At 32.2% G+C, this 20,737-nt stretch overlaps 1 protein-coding gene across 6 annotated transcripts; it reads right to left on the bottom strand.

Annotated features, from left to right (window-relative positions):
• Window positions 1–1,704: 1,704 nt before the first annotated feature.
• Window positions 1,705–15,369, bottom strand: LOC133184938 (uncharacterized). 6 transcript variants are annotated; one of them, XM_061320004.1, is made up of 6 exons: window positions 15,215–15,366; window positions 12,569–12,640; window positions 8,122–8,203; window positions 3,385–3,628; window positions 2,638–2,703; window positions 2,238–2,322 (listed from the first exon to the last, which is right to left on the bottom strand). In XM_061320004.1, the coding sequence occupies exons 1-5, from the start codon at window positions 15,244–15,246 to the stop codon at window positions 2,639–2,641; spliced, it is 495 nt and encodes a 164-aa protein (XP_061175988.1). In that variant the 5' UTR covers window positions 15,247–15,366; the 3' UTR covers window positions 2,238–2,322; window position 2,638. The 6 variants fall into 6 exon arrangements, with proteins under 6 accessions (XP_061175989.1, XP_061175993.1, XP_061175988.1 ...); XM_061320005.1 differs by lacking the exon at window positions 2,638–2,703 and having other exon boundaries at window positions 1,705–2,322; window positions 15,215–15,369; XM_061320008.1 differs by lacking the exon at window positions 12,569–12,640 and having other exon boundaries at window positions 15,215–15,363.
• Window positions 15,370–20,737: the final 5,368 nt, after the last annotated feature.

Here is a 20,737-nt window from a genome sequence, read left to right as displayed (position 1 = left end):
ATACACATTAACAAGAAATCACCTTGGCGGTAATCCCCTCCCCCGCATTAAACGGTCTCTCCCTCGCATTAATTCTATGAAGATGAGAGTAAGGAAGTGAGACCAAAGAAATTATACCTTTGCAAGAATATTCATTCACGTTATGCCTTAACGTATGAGGATTTTCAATGTTCATTCACTGATCAGTAGCATGAATTTAGATGGATTTGTCTCCCTTAGAGTGCTTCTTGAAAGCTACGTGCATGCATTACTATACTAGTAATTTTATCTTTAAACGACTACGTTAATAGTCTTTCTTTAATAAAACGAAAAAAAAACTTGTGGTCAAATGAAAGAACTATATTTAAATGTGCATGTGTAATTGAGCTTCTGCATGAAATTGCATGAACAAGAAGGGAAAAATATCAATTTCTTACGAACATCTCCAATTTAATTAACATGAATAAAGGAATGATGAGGCACCTAAAATCAGATGATAGATTCTTCTAATAAACTAAAAAAAATCGTTTTCAGGCCCGTAACAACGGTTTCAAATGGGGGGGGGGGGTCAAAAAGTGGGGGAAGGGGGAACCAGCATAGAAATTGACTATAGCAGAATACTATACCCCGTCTGAAGGGGTATAGTATCCCCTCCCAGGAGCCAGATTTTTTTTTAATTATTGGGTACCATTTTGGTGGGTACTGGTGCATTCTTCGAGTATTTTCTTCACATATCAATCAAACAGAAAAGCAGCATTAATTTCAATAGAAGAATAATGAATTTGTTTCTAACATTAATTTATAATTTTAAGTGTTTTTAAAAGGGTGCGATCGCACCCAATGCACCGCCATTCCGACTGGTTTGTCCTTACCATTGAATTTATAATCACAACAAAGGAGACGATTTCATTCATAAGAACTGAGATTTACGCTCTTACAAACTTTATTTTTTTTTTTACAAAAAAGGAACAAAAATTATCTTCTGTGAATTTAAATGATTCCATAGTTTTGAAGTTATGGGTTGCTTCATAAATGCACATGTAAAGTTACTGAAGATTAGTCTTTTTGTAATTATGTTTACAAAGAGTTCATATAATGTATACCACTGGTGGATTTGAAATCTTTACAGTATATTTTAGTGATTATCACAATGCACATAATACTGTAGCAATAAATGAAAGAAAAGTTTTGTAATTTCCTGAAAAAAAAAACAATATCAAAACAATCTGCTTGGAATTTTCCTAGTGACAGAAAAAGTGTTCCGTTAAACTCCATTCCATTGTTCTGAAAAGTTTTATGAATCCTACTGGGAACTGAAAGAGGTTGTATTTCAGACCAGCTTTAACACATGCACTTTCAAGAATAAGAACAGTCCTTTAAATCAGGGTTATGGCGCATACTGTTAAATCTTTCTTGCTCAAGCAATTTTACTTTCTTTATTTCTATCTTCCCCATCTTCATTTCTCAAATTTCCACTCCTTTTTTAAAAGACAGATCCCGACACCACAGTCCCCTTCAGTTAAAAGATTATATTGTAAAAGCCCCTACATTTGATATTGCATTAAATAAGTGATCCCTCAATCTTATGATATTTTTGTAATCATTGGCGGAGGACACAACAGTCTATAAGCAGGATCCAAATACAGATATACTTACCTCGAGACAAGAATGAGATGCAAAAGGTTTAGAGAAATGCAAACAACTTTATAACTTTAAATTCCTTTATTGAGAAATTGCATTAATTATGATTTACATACAAGAATGACGAGGGATATATCTAATATCGTAGGAATTATCTAAATTATATATGTATATGTACTTACTGAAATCATTGCATTAATCTAAGGAGAGTTATATATACAAACTAATACTGCGGTGGTAAGAATGTCGTCCCAAAGGATAAATCAAATCGAACAAATACTCAGTTGTCATCACAGTATAATACATAACTAAATTGTAAAAAATTAATTTCTTAATTTATTTTAATCCCCTTTTTAACAAAAAGCAATAATTTTAGTAAATTTCAAACCCAGTTTTAACTTTTTTTCATGGCAAGCTGCCGCCAAAGGGCTTGTTTATCGCATACATCAACAGGCACCAAAAGACAAAATGGCTGACAAAGTGCAAAATCTAATCAATGAATCACATCCCCCTTATATGCTTTTCCACAATTTTAAACAAAATAACACTATGTCCGCTTCCTTGAAAACTAATATATACCAATAGTGCATTTTAAAAAATAAACATAATTATATAAAATAATAAATATATTAATAAATTAAGTTCGTGGAGCATTACATAATCCTAAAACCGAATGAGCGGCACCAAGACTGTATCTTCCAACTGAAAAATAAATAATAGATCCTTAAAACAATGGAGAAAAGGGTTAAAGTATAAACGATAAAGGGAAAGGAAATTTAATCATTTGTTGGAACTGTTAACTGATATATAATTCAGCGTTAATTCTTGGAAAACTTGAAATAAGTACAAAACACCATATTAAAAAGATCCATTCTGAAGCATTTACCGTATCTTAATTATCAATTATTGCTAGAATCTCCAAATATTGAATGCAAATGAAGTTAAAAATATTTAATGATATATTCTGATGAAGAACACCAATCAAACACGTCTGAATGACGTAGTCACGTGACTCACATCACGTCCTTGGGGCGTTTCCAATCCCTAGAACTGTTTTATAAGAACCCATTCCGTATTTTCCGACTACAAGAAAACAGCAGATTAATGAAGCAGCGGCTGTTAAATATAAAAGCATGCCTGAGAACACTTTCATCATTCTTAGAAGTACTGATCTAATCAACATATTCAGTTTGTATAAATGTAAAACGTAGAAAAGGTAACAAAATATATAAATCATTTTCATCATTTTCGATTCTGCTTTCAGAAAATGTTCTCAAATAGGCAAAAAATGAAAAGGGTCTCTTTAAGGGGAGACAAAGCTCTAAAATGTATATGGAATTGAGCATCTGAAAATATTATGAAGAAATCCTTCTTATATGTACATGTATCTCTGCAAGACGTTTCTCAGTGTCCCATTAAAGGTTGACCCAATTCAATCATGTATACTGTTAAAAGCTCCCGATTCACAAACTTATATATAGTCCTGATTATATACATGTAATTGTTATATGACAAATTTAATACATAAAGTTATTCCTCTGCAACTTTACGAAGTAGCAACAAATAAATACTACACAAATGGCAAAATTCTATTAATTTATGTACTGGTGACTTGAACCTGATTAATATCCTATCAACAAAATACCAGCATTCACCAATTTCACGTTTATTAGTACTACCAATCCTGTCTAACCAATTATCTTCCGGTTAACATAAAGCAAACTTCCGGTTAACAAATCACACGCTTCCGGTCTGTATACTTACAACTTGTTGGTTTAGGACGTTCTATCAGCCAATACCGGAAGCCGTCTTTTGCTCGATCTGAGAACACATTCCTGTAAAAGGCTTTGTTATAAGTGTTCTTGGGTCGGCTACTGGAATACGCACCGGGCATTGAGCCTCGAAGACCATCTACAACCAATTCATCAAAAGTTTTCTCTTTATAAGGAATGTTTCTACCCTGTTCGTAACTAACAACCCTGGCCCTTTGTTGAGCGCGTTGCGCTGTAAAACATTAGATGTCCCATGTTATTTTACTGTCCTGTTGACCTTTAGCTTTTAGTTTGAAATTGATGAGGAAAGAACACACACTAGCTCTATGCACACTCTTAGGTTCAAACTCAAATTTAAAGTTCAAAACAAAGCCATTGGTAATTATTTTCCGAATCAAAAAAATATCAATAACATATTTTCGAGAATATAATTTATGATTCTACGATAAAGTTTCCAATATCAGAATTTACTTCACATATCACATAAAAAATGAAAATTTAGATTTTTTTCTTTAAAAACTTACATCAAAATCCGGACTATGGTTTTAGAGCAGAACAGCAAAATCAGAACATGGTCCATCAAGTAGCGCATTTGTACCCATCACCTTCCCTGGTTACACAATTAAAGTTATCTTAAATGTACACCCGTGAATTAGTCCAACCAGTTAGTAGGTTAGGATCCGGATATATCTAAGGAGCCAGGATCGTTTTTCAATATTTTATGGATTATATCTAGCTAGCTCCCAGAGGTAGCATGAATTGACGTTGAAACAAAGTAATTCTATGCATAAAACAATTTCTGTCTTTTAATTTAAAATTTTACATTGGAACATATTATGCAGATGTGATTTGTACTTTGCACAAATTTATATTTTGCACTAATAAGTAAAATTTATCAACAAATATACTGGACTCAACAAATTTGAATTTTTGTGTAATTTCTTTGTTGGTTGTAAATAATTAAATTTTAGGGGATGTAAAGTGTACTGACTGAAATTCAAAGAATTTGTGCGCATCAATTCATGCTACGTGTATCTCTTGATTAAATATCAGGTTACACTAATCTTACACTGCTGAACAATTTCAAAATAAAGCTTCTATGGACAACTCCCTTCACCAGTAATGGACAACATAAAAGACTCTACAAGGGTACTCCATAACATGTTAAATTACAAGTATAAACGAGAGAGTGAGTATACTGTGTTGATGACATCATTTCGAGACGTCATGAACTGAATATATATGATAACGTTTACTGCCTTGTTGTGTGAAATTGTGCCTTTCTGTAGTTTATTTTGCTGATATTATGAAGTGCATTTATATTACTTGCATACTCACGTGCAACCTGCTAAAAATGGTATACATTACCTGTCTGAAAAAAAGGAATAAGATGTTAATAATACAAGACAACAAATTATCAATGCAATTCACTAAACACGTATCAATGCTTCCTTCCAAAAAATAATTTTTTTCACATTTATGGCAGCCCCCTTTTTAACGATTGAAGGAAACGGAGCAGAATTTCGAAACAACCAAAGAATTCAAAGGGGAAAAAAAGCAAAAATTAAATAAAAAGAAAGAAATCACCAAGAACAATTAAAAAAAAAGTAAGAACAAGGCCAAAAGAAGCATCTGCTTGCAAGAATGACAGGGAATCAGAACAACTCGTCATGCGCGGATCTAGAGGGAGGGGGTCGGGGGGGGACACCCCCTGGAATTTGCAGAGTTACCAAAGTATATACTGAAGCCAATAAAAAAATGACTTTGGACTCCCCCCCCCCCCCAGAAAACGTGGACCCCACCATCACCACAATGAAATAGGTGTTTTTCACGTTTTGGAAATGGATTTTACGGGTTTTTTTGCTTGTGTGCTTGTGTTTTGTTTTGTTTTGTTTTGTTTTTTTTTTTGCTTGTCAAGAAATTTTCTGGATAGGGAAAGGAAATTAGGTTTCTTTTTTTTGTGCTTGTCAAGAATTTTTTTGTTGGAAATTTATTTTACCCCAAAAATCCTGGATCCGCGCCTGCTCGTGTGATAATCTTTTTGTACCAATTAAAAGTCAAGGTCCATCATTTCATGGTTTATTTTGAATACTTAACAATCACTAGTTTAAGTAGTTTTGTGTCGTTTTGCTTATTGTCAGTTTTTGCATCAGAATCGAATTTAATGGTATGCTACATAAGAATATATACAAAATAGTCAATTGAAATATTCAATACGGTCTATGGACGCTAAGCATACGCTTGAAAGAATTTCATTTCACTATACCATATATATCTCGATATCATAGGCGCTCCCCAGCTTAATTGTTAAAAAATATATATCTACTATACTATAAACATGTTATGTTATGTTATGTTTATAGTATAGTAGATATATATTTTTTAACAATTAAGCTGGGGAGCGCCTATGGCAGATATGTGCTTTGTTAAGAGAGAAAAAAAAAAGATGCGATTAAAAGAACATATGTAATAAATTATGCTGTATCTATTCGCTGTGTTTATTATAAGAATGTTGTCTCTACAGAAAACAGATGACAATTCCAGTCTATAGAGATTGTGTTACAACACTGGGAATGTGTATTGCTAGTCCCCCACAATGCGGTAACCGGAGTCGAAAAGGTGAACAATTGTTTGTAAGAAATTTAAATCTTTATAATCTCAATTTTTAATCTTGTTGTAAAGAAACAAATGTGACTGATCCCTAATGATAGCTTAAGAGATTAAACTCTGTTAACTAGGTCAGACCTATAATGGAACAAATATTTCACCATGATCTTTGAACGATCGTTTATACTTCAACACCTATTAGTTTCTTTCAGCGAATAAATTTATGCATAGCAGCCGAATATTCAAATTTCACCTAAATACTCACAGAAAGACGAAATTAGTGCTTATCATAACCACAAAAAAACTCTAAAGTCAAATCTTAATATTCAAAGTGTATGCTGACTATGCATTATAATGACCATGTATTTTTTTTCAAGCAAGAATTTTTTTGAACCACTTATATGTAAAGTGTAGTAGTTTGTCTCCCTATCCTTAAAAGAACTACAGTTGTATCAAGCTACTGTCATCTCTCTCAGCGAAATTTGAAGACTACAAAGCAAAGGAATTGCAAGATGATGGATTAGACAATACTTGACGCGGTCGTAGCAAGAAACCTGCTGACCTTTGTCCTTCGAACTGAAAATTATATCAGTAAAGAGCGTGCATTTTTTCATGACCAACATGTGTATATTTAAAAAAAATTGGTTTAACATTTGACCTGGATAAAGAATTAACCTTTAACCTTCGCAGTACGACATAAAACCAGGTGACCATGACCTTTTGTTAAGAAAATCAACAGAACATACTTATTAGGAGTCATCTGTACATACCGGTAACAACCAAGTTATGGAAAAAATAACCATGGTAACAAAAAATATTGGTCGTAAACCGCTGCTCTATAAATTTTAACAGATATGCCTCACTACCTTGGGGTCGGGGGAGGATAAAAATGTACTATTCTCTAGCCAATAAGAAGTACATTACATGCAGTGACTGTTTATACATTAACATTTCTCGTAGGTTGTTCAAACATGCAATTAATTCGATTTTGGACTACTCCATGTATATGAATGTTCCAAATTTGAGTTACTCAGCTACTTTCTCTCACTATCTCATTATAACTCGAAGTTTTAAAATCGGGCATTTGAAAGAAATCTTATTCAGAAGTATGCTCGACAGCCATATTGTGATTTAGAGAATAGCAGAAGATTATGAGATCCATTGGTAAATATTTGACGATGTCGTCTGCGCGGTGCTGGCCGATAACAAATGCATTTGTCTTTTAATTGTCAGCCTTTTCTCGATAGCATAACCTCTTTAAATCTAATTGCACTTTTATTGTACAAATTTTCAACAATTTAAAAGGACCTTTTACTTTTTTCTCTGGGTACAAATAAACCTCTTGGACGTGGCCTGCGGGAATAAAAGCAAATAAAAGGCATATCTTTTGAAAGTGTTGACAGTTATTCTTTAGAAAATTAGTCCCAGATAGAGAATTCTATGGAGAAAATGGCGATAATTCAATCGTAAAAACACCACCTGCTTTGAATGGTAGGTTAAATCTGCCCAATATTGGGAATTTGTAAAGATCTTGGTAAACATTAAGGGGACCATTGGCACATCCTGCATTACAATATATTCAAATTAAAATGGCTTGTTTGAAAATATGACAACAATGCTTCCAATTGCATAGCTTCACATAGATAATATTATAGGTTTTAACTTCGTGAAAAGGGATTCAAATGCCATTTAGATATAACTAACATATGTTATTAACTAAATGCTAAATTGATGATAAGAATTCTAACCACAAAAATATTTAGTTTTTTTCCCAGTTTAAAGTCCTACATATATAGACACATCTTTATTCTTTTCTGATTTCTACTGTATTTGAAAAATGTATTCGTTGAGAAAAAAAAATTGTTGATTTTATACATACGTATTTGCAAGATATTTCTCATTGTGATTTTCCGCAGCATGAAAAATAAGTAAAATTGAGCACTATTTTTTTTTCTTGTACCTGTTAATAAAACTTTGACCACTAGTTTTTGTTTTTCATTGTACCTATTAGTAAAACTTCGACCACTAGTTTTTGTTTTTCATTGTACCTATAAGTAAAACTTTGACCACTAGTTTGTTTTTATTGTATATATAAGTAATTCTTTGACCACTATTTATTTACCTGTTGTCTGTATTTGGCCCAGTGGTCAGAACAGTTCCCTTTCACCTGTCTGATTGGATCGTATCTCGACCAAAAGGTCATTCTGAAAGAAATAAAAAAAAGATAATACATTATAGCAGAATGCGTGCTAAATGTGCGCGTCAATTAATTTTCGATACAAGTACGAATAATCGCATAGTTACATTTCAATCAATAAATAAATTTTAAAAAAAGGTTTTCTATAATCTATATAAGCAAAGTATATGTATTGATATAAAGCCTTACTCACGAAAGACTAAAGCACACTATTAATAAACTGGTATGTTTTTTGACACAGAGAAATTTTATCATCAAATAATAATCATGAAGTATACTTCTTACCCTAATCCTACACGTCAGACTTAATCGTAATACTTTTTATAGTAAAGTTAGATTCTGCTTCAATCTATATAGCAGCATTTTTAAAAATTTCAAAGAGCAATGATTGCAATAGGATAAGTAAAAATGTAAGAAGTAATGCTTTAAATATATAATTCAATGCCAACTTGTTCACTTCCTCCCCTCCTTCAGATATTAATATTCCTACTTAAAGACAGTTACTTTTTCATTAATAATAATAACTTTAAACAAAACAAACATTTTGAAATCCTACCATTTTCAGCGTCACACGCTGAAAAAAGGACACTTTCAAACCATGGAGTTTGTTTGCATCCTGTCACCCCTTTTACAAAAACATCCATGAGAAAAGGTAAAAAAAAAAATCTGTCACTTACTTATCTTTATCAGTATGCATGGCTGGAAAATCATTTTCCAGCAAATTTATTTCATACAACCCCATCTCTATACGAGTTCCATCAATGGCTCTGTATGACGTCACAATTACGGTTTTCTTTGTGACGTCATAATAGAACCTTTCTAGTTTATAATTATATGATATTATATTGTCATAACTTATCGACTCATATACTATTTTCTTCTTTACTTACCATCGATGCATTAATTAATTGCATTAGTGGTTGCTTTTTGACGACATGGAATAATAAGACCATCTGAATCGACTTGGATCTTGATAATATTTAAGGGTCAATAAAACAAACTCACTACACAGGATCTGAAATGAACTATTAATATCATGATAATAGCCTTACCGTTTCATTTGCTCATCTGTTAGTCCAGTTTCATTCATTTTATACAAGATCAATAAATCCAAAATGTTAATAATCTGGTATTTTATGAAACAGAACAGCTAATCAGTTTGTTGTACTCATTTGTAACTATGCTGGATAATGCAACGGAAACGGAACTAGATTTTCAATGCATGGGGGAGACCCACCATTTGTTAATAAAGACAACTTATCACGGGGGCCGTGTGGGTTCGAGTTAAAATGCTTTTAAATCTAATGACGGTCTCTGCGGGTTATTTTATTTTAAAGTGTGGTTAATCCATTGCCCCACATTTTTATTAGATTAATTAAACTATTTCAGGTAAATATCAGAGTTCGTGTATTGCACACAGTGACATGCACCTCAGAATGTGCACAAGCAACGGAAATGATGCAGAGTTTATAAGGTTGCTAAACAGGGATACCGGAGTTTTATCAAACTTGGAATCATTCTTCAAGTACATGTATACGTTGCAGATAATAAACAGTATTATTTTATGAATAATTTTCATTTTATCGAGTCGCATATATTATAGCAATCTGTGCTTAACTCTATTTATTTATATTTTTGGGGATATGAAATATCAAGTATCAATAAATATATTAAAACATAAATTCAGCGTTAATAAAGTCTTTCTTTAAAAAAGTCCATTTTTAAATTTCTGTATCTGAATTCTTAATTTTTTAAATCATTAAACCGCGTTGGGCCTCTTGTGGTCGGTCGTATGTAAATATATGTATATATTGTTTCTTTTTACGTTTAGGTATTAAATATATGAACATACATTGAATCATTGATATTCATATGACGACAATCAATACCAGTCTGCAGACGAGCAAAACAAAGCAGCGCCTATTCATTACCCCGAATGCATTCAAGCAAGAACAATTCTTATCGGGTTCGGTGTCTATTATCTCGTGTCCTCAGATCTTGTCAACTCTGTCGATGGATTTAAATTGTTATATTTTTTCTCGCTCTTAATAACCATGTGTTTGATTTCATTGAAAGAATGATACATCCGAAGACAATAATTAAAAATTCTTAGATTCATGTTCACTGATTGATTTTGGCTTTTATCAAACGAAAAAGTCAGATTTGATGTAAATTCAAATAAAATATCAATGGTTATCCAAAGAATTCAAAAGGTTCTTCCAATTTTATTTTTCATCAAAACTTTTTTTTCTTTTTTAATCAAAGAATGACATTAAAAGCACTTGCAGGAGCTGCGTGTTGGTAATTCTTATATAGAGAAAGGACATTCAGATCAGGAGCTAACACGCATGCGTGTATATAGAAAATGTGTTATACATTTCAAGAACTTTACATTGTTTAACCATTTTATGTATCGGATATATTTTATAGGCACGTAGCATCGGGGGGGGGGGGGCGCAGCCTCCGCATTTTTTTCACATATAACTTTTTACTATTGGAAATGTCCATTGAAAGGCCGGTTCCCCCCCCCCCCCTTTTTTTTTTGCAGTATATAGCCAAATAAGGGTAACTAATGTATAGTAGTGTATGAATAAAATTTGGTACTGATTTGGTCCTGAAAGAAGTTGGACCCCCCCCCCCCCCCCGAAATAGCATTTTCGAGCGAGTTTGGACAATTTTCCTTTTTTTTTTTAAATTTTGCTTCTCAAGTTTTTTTTTCAGGTAAGTTGAAATTTGCTTTCCCCCTCCACTTTCAAAAACGATGCCACGTTCGTGTTTTAACCAATGATGGATTTGAAACTGTTATCAAATTATGATGCATTAGATTTTTATTAGCATGATATATTCATTACCTGTAAAAAAAACCGGGTAAAATATACATACAATACCATCTTCAGGTAGGGCTTAGTTGCATGTAACTGGCTATTCAAAGGTAAAGTTTATAAGAAACGAAATTAAAAATAAACTACTCTCGGTGAAATATTGTGATTATTTATCAACACATGGTGGAATGGCAATTGAGTGGAAATCCATCCAAATTATGTCGGCTCATATTTTCTTTTTTGATGAAACCGTGTTTTTTCTTGTCACAAAATATTCCACATCTGTTACTTTCTCTTATTTATTCACATCTGATTATACGTTTCCCATATTTTTTTTTGAGAATAAACAAGACATAAATGCAAAAGTCATGACTAAAAATAAGAAAACGGTTGCAGAATTCATAGAGATCAATAAGACATAATATTATTGGGGTTTTTTTTTTTGTTCTTTTTTTTTTTTTTTTTTTTTTTTTTTTTTTTTTTTTTTACAAAATTGAACAAGAACTAGATCACATACCTAGATTAGAAGCAAAATAAACAGAAAATAAAAATTAAATACATTCTTTGGCCAACCATCCTGACGTAAATTCACGACGAAGCGTTTGTTTTGTGAAATCGTAAAACTCTACTCTCAGTTTTTGAACATTTTGGTAACATTTAAATATTTTGCAACCAAAGTGCATTTATTACAGAGCCGTTCTATTTTTAATTTCAATCCCATTTCTATACTAATAATACCAAATTATCACTAAAACTGCAGACGTTTCGTGTCATACCTTTATGTTTTTAGTAGAAGCATTCTGACGCATCAGGCTTCTGACGAAGGGTAGATCCGGAAATAGATATATATATAGTGCACGATGATCCATCGTAAAGCATATGATGGAAAATCGTTCAAAACGTTGACTTGGATGGTAGTCCAATGTGCATTTGACAACAGATTGAACGGTCGGTAAATGACAGTGTTCCATTGTGAAGAAATAGGTTGGATAAGAATTTCATAGGTGCACAATGAATTTAAATAATAATAATTAAAAAAAAACTGTGAATTGTGCCAAATTATTTTTTATTATAAATTGTGCATGGTACTTCAAGTGGATTGATTTAGTGATAAACTGGCGTTGTAAAAAATAGTGACAACATTTTTATGTATGTGCATAAAGTGTTAAAAAGGTGTGGATTGTGATATCCTTTTTTTCTTTCTTATTTTGTTTTTCATTTTAGAATATATATGTAAAGTAGCTTGATAAAATAAATATATATAAATTAGCTTAGAACTTCATGCATTTGATAACTTACAAAGCAAAATTTGAAGATGCACTTGTTGCTACAAAAATGTGAGTACATTTTGTTGACACGTGATTCAGATGGACAAAATCATTTCAGCTCTCTCTTACGCGTGATAATCATAAAAATTATCACCCCTTACCCATAATAAAAAAAAAACCGAGTGAAAATTTAAACCAAAATCCGAGAATAGAACTGATTTTGTGCGCATATATGTGTACATATTTAATTCATATTCTTGAGGCAAAAGTAGATACTAGTACCTCTCGCCTTCGCGAGATCTGGTCATTCTTTCTATAATTGGGTCGAGATCTGGGGATGGCGCGTAAATGGACCTGAAGATACAAATCATAAAATAGAAATGGGACATGATGTAGTAAATACAGACTTTGAATTGTTTTTCAGTATGACACCATAAATGGTAAAAAATGCATTAAATGTATTTATTGCATTGTGAATGTCCTAAAGCCTACAGAACATGTGCTGTATTTATTAAATATTAATCATTACTTTCAATTCATTGGCTAAAAAGGTCTGAAGACAAGACAAGAGAATTTCAGCTCTTTTTTGTGGCTCTTTTCTGTAACTAATACAATGTAGTATGTACTCTTTTCCTGGTATATAAATAATTAAGAACATGGCGCCACTTCAATCTATTTATCTATGTTTTATATGCGTATTTACTGACGATTTTGTCTAAATATTCAATTGTTTGGCATGTTTAGTTCCAGAAGAGGAATAAAAAGGAAAAAAGAAAGGCCTTCTTTACAGGGAATCTGCGGACGGTGACATGTAATGAAAAAAAGTTAAGGGCTTTTAAAAGTCTTTATGTTTTTTAATGTCAGACATTCAACCTTAATTAAATAACAAGTGGGGTTTCAAATATTTGAACATTTAATATGCATTGTGGGGGAAAACTCATGTAAAAGACACCATACAAAGCATCGAAAATGACCTCATTGAAACGCCACATTAAAAAAAAAGTAGGTCAGAATTAAATTGTACATGTACGTTCAATTTTTTATTGTTATAAGTGTTTAGACCTTTCTGAATAAAATTATTTTTGTGAAAAAAGGTGCAAAATTGACCTAGATTTAATGTCTTACTATAAATAAAATAATATGAAAAGGAAGGGGTGCGTGGGGTTTACATTTTATTTAACCTGATGGCCAGACGTGATTGATAACAAGAACCAGTCTTCTTAACCTGGAATTATACCTTTTATCAATGTTTCAGAATCATCAGATTTTTAAACTGCATAATTCCATTTAAAAAAATCAGGTGGAATTTGATAAACTATTGACATGATTTATTTACTGCTCTATGCAGTAGACACAACAAGTTCTTCAAAACTAATGTGTTGCATAAGAAGTTCATATAAACTGCTTTTCACAGAGATCGTATCCAATCTATGGCAGAGAACCTGTCAATATTTTAAATGGCACCTCAGATATTTCGATAGAAATGAAAAGCTGTAGAGACATGGCATTCATCATGTATTCAATCAAATGATTTAAACAGTGGATTATGATAAGATTATGTTATACTTCAAGGAATGTGGTGCATGGCGAATCTAAATAGGCCGGGAGTAATGGGGGGTTCTCAGGTCAAATACACAGATTACCGAAGGTTACTTCTGGGCGTGAATCCAAGATGTGTGTTTGCTTGTTACCCTCAAAAACAAATAAAAAAAAATTACCAAAAAGTGATATATATTATAATATTTTCAATGAAATTGTATTAGGTCTTAGAAAATTCATATGTGTATTACCCCTTTCATTAATTATGCAAGAGCTATACCTGTTCTGTTATACCTACAAATGCATATATAGGGATTCGTTCCCAGAGATTCATTTTATTTCCCTAGATCTATGCAGCCTTAAGGGGTAATTGTATGAACGTTGTGTCTAGATTATTAAGCTTAATGCACATTGAAATTTTTCTTTGAACCGATTACCAAACCATACATTAACTAACATTTCCATGTTTGATTATTGCTATTGAAATGAATGTTTCTCTCGATAGAAGTGGTAAACGAGGGATTTACAGGGGTTTAAAATGGCTCAATAAAATGCATCAGATCGTATAATGCCGTAATTTATTAATATAATAGGTTTTACTTATTGAAGAAAGGCCATTCTCCACAGGTGATATCAATATAATTTTCTGAACAAAATGGTACTTAAGGGTACAAATATTCCATAAAAAGTAGCCAAAGAAGACCAATTGTGATTAAATTAATCAAAAATGTATAGCTAAAGGTATAATTATTGAAATGTTCCGAGTCCCCTATATTTGACAGAAGTACATTTGGTGAGAAATATCAATTCTTCAATGGCCCCGTGATCTCGGTGGGTGAAATATTTCTTTATCATCAGCCCGTCCTTCAGTCAAACAATACTAAGACCGTGAAGACATATCGACGACCTCTGATGTCTAGTATAATATGCCAATCAATTCTTTAATCAATAATTAGTGCACTACGGAAACATCATTATCAATATTTCATGGTGCCAAGGCCTTTGTCTAAATTTCGACAACAATGAAACTGTTCCTATGTGAAAATTTCTATTCAGTGTTGTGTACATACATTATGGTTTATTGGGTAAATTGTACGGGATAGAGAATACTTTTCAAACAGTTCTTTAGTTTAAAAGCGAAATAAAAAAAAATGCAATGTATCTCGATAAATTTAGATTCAAATGTATTGTGTATAGTGCATGTATGTACTTTAGTATATAATGAATGATAAGAATAAAAGATTTTCAAAGGTGTTCGGCAAAAAATAAAATGAAAAAAATGAATGTTCTGTTAAACCTATATCAATAAAAAATTCAATAAAAATCAATCAAGAATTTTATTATTAAAAATAAAAAAAGAATGAATGAATAAATAAATTCTTTACTTACTCTGTGGTTCTGGGTCTTTCACAAACTTCCATGATAAAAAATTATTACACTTAACAAATCCTCTAATGTGAGAACGCACAGTGATCGATAGACAAGCTGATTTAAAAAAAAGTAAAAGTCTTATTGATATACGCAAACCAGGTAAAAAGGAGCGTGGGTCTGAAAGACGGAGAGTTAACCTAAAGCTGGGTAAATCGGGTTCATGGTTGCCACGCGACTATGGTTCTGGCAATTGTTAATCACCCTGCAACTGCAGAATTGTGCATGTGGCGCAAAGAGGCAATGTTATTGATAAGACCAGGGGAAAAATAAATTGCATTTAAAATATAAAGAACGAGTTTATAGATTTCAGAGGTGAATCAATCTCTTATAAGACTTCAGTTGAATTTAATTTTCTAAAGTGCCGTCATCGTTTGAAATTTTTAAAACCCTATATTTGCCGAATTAATTTAGTGCTATGTTATTAATAAACATAACTTTGTTTCGCAGATATAGACATAGACTCAACACGGCAATATAGATTGCCTCTCCTTACTTCGATTTTCGCAATTTATTTACCTCATATAAGGTTGAAGAGAGAATTTATAATAATAGGATTAAAACCCCGAAGTCTTCTGAAATCGACTGGTCGAAGGAATTTGAAGTGTTTTTACAAGGATTTTCATCTTATGAATTTATTGAAAATACCTTCCATGTTTTAATATTATACTCGCCAAAAAGGTAGATAGAATTACGTAATGCGTTATTCCGCCGTGTTATATACTCAGAATGTGAAATGTTTGCAGTAGAAAGAAACTATGACGTTACAATTTATACATACATGTATATAATAGATAGGAAACTAATATCAAAGTACTGAAAGTACTACTACGAGTTGATGGTATTGATTTTTAGGTCACCTGAGTCACTCAGGTGACCTATTGCTATCTCTTTTCGTCCGTCGTCGTGCGTCGTCCGTCGTTCGTCGGTCGTAAACTTTTTAACATTTTCAGCTTCTTCTCTGGAACCAGCAAACCAATTTCAACCAATTTTGGCATATAGCATCTATGGGTGAAGGGGAACAAAAATTGTGAAATTCGTGGCCCCTGCCCCCCTGGGGCCTGAGGGGTGGGACCAAAACCATCAAAATTAATGCAATCTTTAAAAATCTTCTTCTTTACTCCTGGACATCAAGCAGTCAAACTGTTGGCATGATTGTAATAAGCATTGAGCCCTCTACCAAAATTGTGAAATTCATGACCCCAGGGTCAGGGGTTCTGGTGCTAGGGTGGGACTATATAGATCATATAGTGAAAGTGCATTATTTCTTTGAAAATCTTCTTTTCTACTCCTAGGTATTATTTAAACAAATTAGATACACAGTTATGATAAGAAAGAATGACTCTACCAAAATTGTGAAATTCATGGCCCCAGGGTCAGGGGTTCTTGTGCTAGGGCGGGGCTATATAGATCATATAGTGAAAGTGCATTATTTCTTTGAAAATCTTCTTCTCTTCTCCTGGATATTATTTAAACAAATACATGGTTATGATAAGCAAGGATGCCTCTTCCAAAATTGCGAATTTCATGACCCCTGGATCAGAGGTTCTGATATTAGGGCGGGGCTCTATTTATTATATAGTGAAAATGCATTAATGCTTTAAAAATATTCTCTGCACCTGGGCATATCAGAGGCAAAAAGAGTAAAAGTTTTAATAAGGAAGGGTATTTTTACCAGATTTTTGAACATCAGAACCATTTGATCAAGTGTTCTGGTCCAGGCCAGGGCTCTATTAATTTGTATTCTGCTGAAAGGAGTTATTCCCCTTTGCCATTTACTGGTGATAATTAATCACTGTAAATAATGTACTTGAAAGGTTAATAGAATAAGAGAATTATGCAAGAATTTTTATTGTATAATACAAAAAGTTCTTTCATAGTTTTAATGATCAGGTAGACTTGCAAGTAACAGATAAATAAAAATGGGACAAAAATAACTTGTCTTATTAAATGTTCATCAAAAACCAAGAGAGGCCAATGTAAGAGATTTCAACAAGGAATTAAAAGAGTACAGAAGCACTGATTATAAGTTTGTTTATCTACTGTCTGGTGAGAGTGATAAATGGGGAACAGATTAGAACCTAATCTATGTACTGTGAATGAACACTAGACTAATTATTTTGTTGATCCTGATCACCCTATTTTTCTTGCTTTTGGGCAACAAAGCTTCACCTTTCAATTCATTTTATACTCTATTGATCCTCTAAATTGTTGTATTATACTCAGGTGACCGTTAAGGCCCTTGGGCCTCTTGTATAATGTTTAAATGAGTTGAGGTCTGTAATCCATATTTATATTTTGTGATATTATGTGCAGTGATGAAAACTATCACTTTAAAATCTTTTCTTTTTGTTTTCTTTGAGAAATAAAATTTTATCATTTAATTACACTTTTTCTGTCATGTATTTTTAAGACGTATATTTTATTTTTGTTTAATATCTACTTGAATGATAATAATTTATCAGAAATCGAACCTTTAAACATAGAAAACAAATACAGTGTAATACTAATTAGTTTTGGAATTTTTTGTAAAATGACAATGTAGCTTCCATTTAAAGTAACTTGTATTTTTACAAAATATTAAAGGATACCATCACTGAAATGATCAGAGAGCACAGAATATCATCATTAAAACTACCGGAAACAGTTGTTGGGCACTCAATATCATTTGACGGAAATATTATATATCAAGGGACTAGAAATTTCAAATAGGGAAAAATGGCACAACTGTTGTAAAATAATGTTACAGAACTAAAACAACTCTTAAATAGACAAAAACAAGAAAAAAACTTTAAACACACATATCTCAAACTTATTGGTCAAACCTACAATAGTATTACAAGTAGGGAATTATTACTTACAAATAGCGCAAACTGAATTATTTCGTTAACATGCTCATTGAATATTTTCACTGCTTTCTTAAATTGACAAGCAAATTGATATTTTCAATGCACATCAATATGTTCCAATTCTCGAGATTAAGCCAGTCTTAAAATTAATATCTTTTACTTTCATTTATATGTGTATTACATAATTCAATTTTCTTGATTTAGTTACTATCGAAATTCAACTCCTTGTCTTTCAAAATTTATATGCACATATGATTTTTCAATTCTCTTGTCTTAGTCACTCTTGATATTCAGCCCCCTGGCTTTTATGATCATTGGTATGTAGAATAAATATTTTAATTCTCTTGATTTAGCTACTCTTGAAATTCAATTTCTTGACTTTTAACTCAAATGAGCATTTTATTATTTTATTTCGGTTTCGTTTGGTTTAGTCACTCTTGAAATAAATATAACTACATGTACTTGACTTATTGATATGCACATTTTATATATCATTTCTCCTTTACCCTTTCTTGAAATTTAACTACTTGACTTCCATTGATACATGTATGCATGTGTAATATTTCAGTTCTTTCGGCTTTTCGACTGAAGACTAAATTCATCACAATGGCATAATATTGACTATTTACATGATCTATATACTCTTGAATTAATTTGATTTCTTAATCTCTTCACATTTATAAATATGTATTTCACATTTAATTTATCAATAACACCCCACTTAATTTTTTGTTTTTGTTTTTATTTATTGCCTTCAGAACTATTAATTCACTTTATCACATGGTCAGCATCTGATAGGAAAACACAGCTGGACATATTAAAGGAAACCACTTTCCAGTGTAGTGCCGACAATTAATGTGATAGAATCACAGGCATGTTAAGTGACCATTGCTGTATTTCAAGCTTGAAACAGATATAGATTGTGGAAGACAGGAATTCTCAACAGTGTTTTTAACAGGGAAAAAGAAATTGGATTACAAAGTTGTCCGCGGCTGAAAAAATCTAACCCTTCAAGAAATAGAAATCTTTTATTGATTGCACAAGAAATAAGAACTTTTATTTCAAAATTGTTTTTTCAACTAGTACAGCTCATTTCTTCCGTTTGAGATTAGTAATTGGTTTATTTCGATCTTCTTTACTGCAAACTCCTCGCTTTGTTTACAAACATATGCTGTGTTCTCTGTGTTGAACGATTCATCAATAACGCGGGAAAACTGCTCTGTTCATTAGCATAACAGCGCAAGAATATTAGTTTATTTATATACCACCACCACATCAATCTTGTAAAAATAACCTGGTTTGTACAATGTTCAATTTTGTGAATTTTCTTTAAAAATCTGTTTTCAAAATACTTCTTTTTATTTAAAAAATTTATTGATTTGTAAATCAAAACTTTGTTTGCATGACATGTAACTTTTGTAGACCTCATATGTCCCTAACACTATTTTCTCTCGCGGATAGACACAAATTCCAATAAAATTGATAATAAATGTTTAAGTTTATAAACACTTCAAAGCATATCAGGAAACATATTCTTGTTCTGTAGATTATGAAAATTGTAAATAATCCAATATCATATAGGAACTTGTACGCAAAATACTCAAACGAAAATGTGATCAGTTTCGATACATTGGGGAATTCCTTACTTGTAAGTCACATGAGTTGATACCACCAACTCGTAAAAAATGTATACTCTTACAAAGAAATTATCAAAGCATTAATAGGTTGTGTTTACAGAGAAAGGGATGAGTAATACTGAGAGAGAGAGAGAGAGAGAGAGAGAGAGAGAGAGAGAGAGAGAGAGATGCCAAGAAACGGGACAAAATTAAATCCATTCCCTTTTTATTGCTTGCAAGAAAATTATCAACCTGTTTTTTTTCCCACATCATATTATATTTACTTTGTCCTGCAAGGGAAATAAATGCTTAGTTATCTAACTGGACAAAATTAAATTTACCAGCACCCCTCCTCCTTCAGAATGGAATGATCATTGCGACGTCATATGACACTGTGACACTCCAAAAGAATTAGAAGACGACGCAATGACGTCATAATACATTTGCTTTACAACAAAAGGAGAGGAGTGGAAGGTAAGTTTTCATAAGCTAAGCCAAACAGAAATAATTTATGTACGTCATATTGACTTCTGTTAATTTATTCTCAAAAACTGCATCTTAAAAACGAACATATACTGGGGATTCGGGGTTATTGAATAACGAAGTTTTAATAGATAAAATCACTTGTGTTTGATCCTGAATTTATGTAGGCCTAGGTAAATATTCTTCGTAACGTCATAATATTGTGACGTCTCAAGGGTCTTTGACGATGACCTAATGACATCACAGTATCAATTGCTTTGCAACCAAACAAAAGAAAGGCGTACAATGTGAGTATTACAAATGTGAAGTATGTAGCAATTGCTTACAGTTAAATAATGTCGAATATTGAACAAAACTAAGCTTAATCGGTCGAGCTTTGACTACACGAATATGCATGCCTGGAGTGGGGGTCTGCTAGTAAAGCTGAAATTTAGTGTTTAAGTATTAGCACCAAGGAACCAAACCCTACATATAATTATGTAAATGAACCTCATCATTAAATCTGCATCCACAGGGAAGACTATGGTATCAATGCT

Source organism: Saccostrea echinata, unplaced genomic scaffold (genome assembly GCF_033153115.1).
Source record: "Saccostrea echinata isolate AGI-Se365-2 ecotype Australia unplaced genomic scaffold, CSIRO_AGI_Sech_v1 ptg000011l, whole genome shotgun sequence".
NCBI lineage: Eukaryota > Metazoa > Mollusca > Bivalvia > Ostreida > Ostreidae > Saccostrea > Saccostrea echinata.
The sequence above is the reverse complement of the archived record's forward strand: the minus strand, read 5'-3'. Positions and strand labels throughout refer to the sequence as shown.

Excerpts from the sequence above, each read along its gene's own strand:
- LOC133184938 (XM_061320005.1), bottom strand. The coding sequence starts at position 15,246 with ATGGAAGTTTGTGAAAGACCCAGAACCACAGA. Across the intron at positions 8,204-12,568 it reads AGATCTCGCGAAGGCGAGAG|AATGACCTTTTGGTCGAGAT; the intron begins GTACTAGTATCT and ends TATTTCTTTCAG. Across the intron at positions 2,323-3,384 it reads ACGTCCTAAACCAACAAGTT|TTGGAAGATACAGTCTTGGT; the intron begins GTAAGTATACAG and ends TTTATTTTTCAG.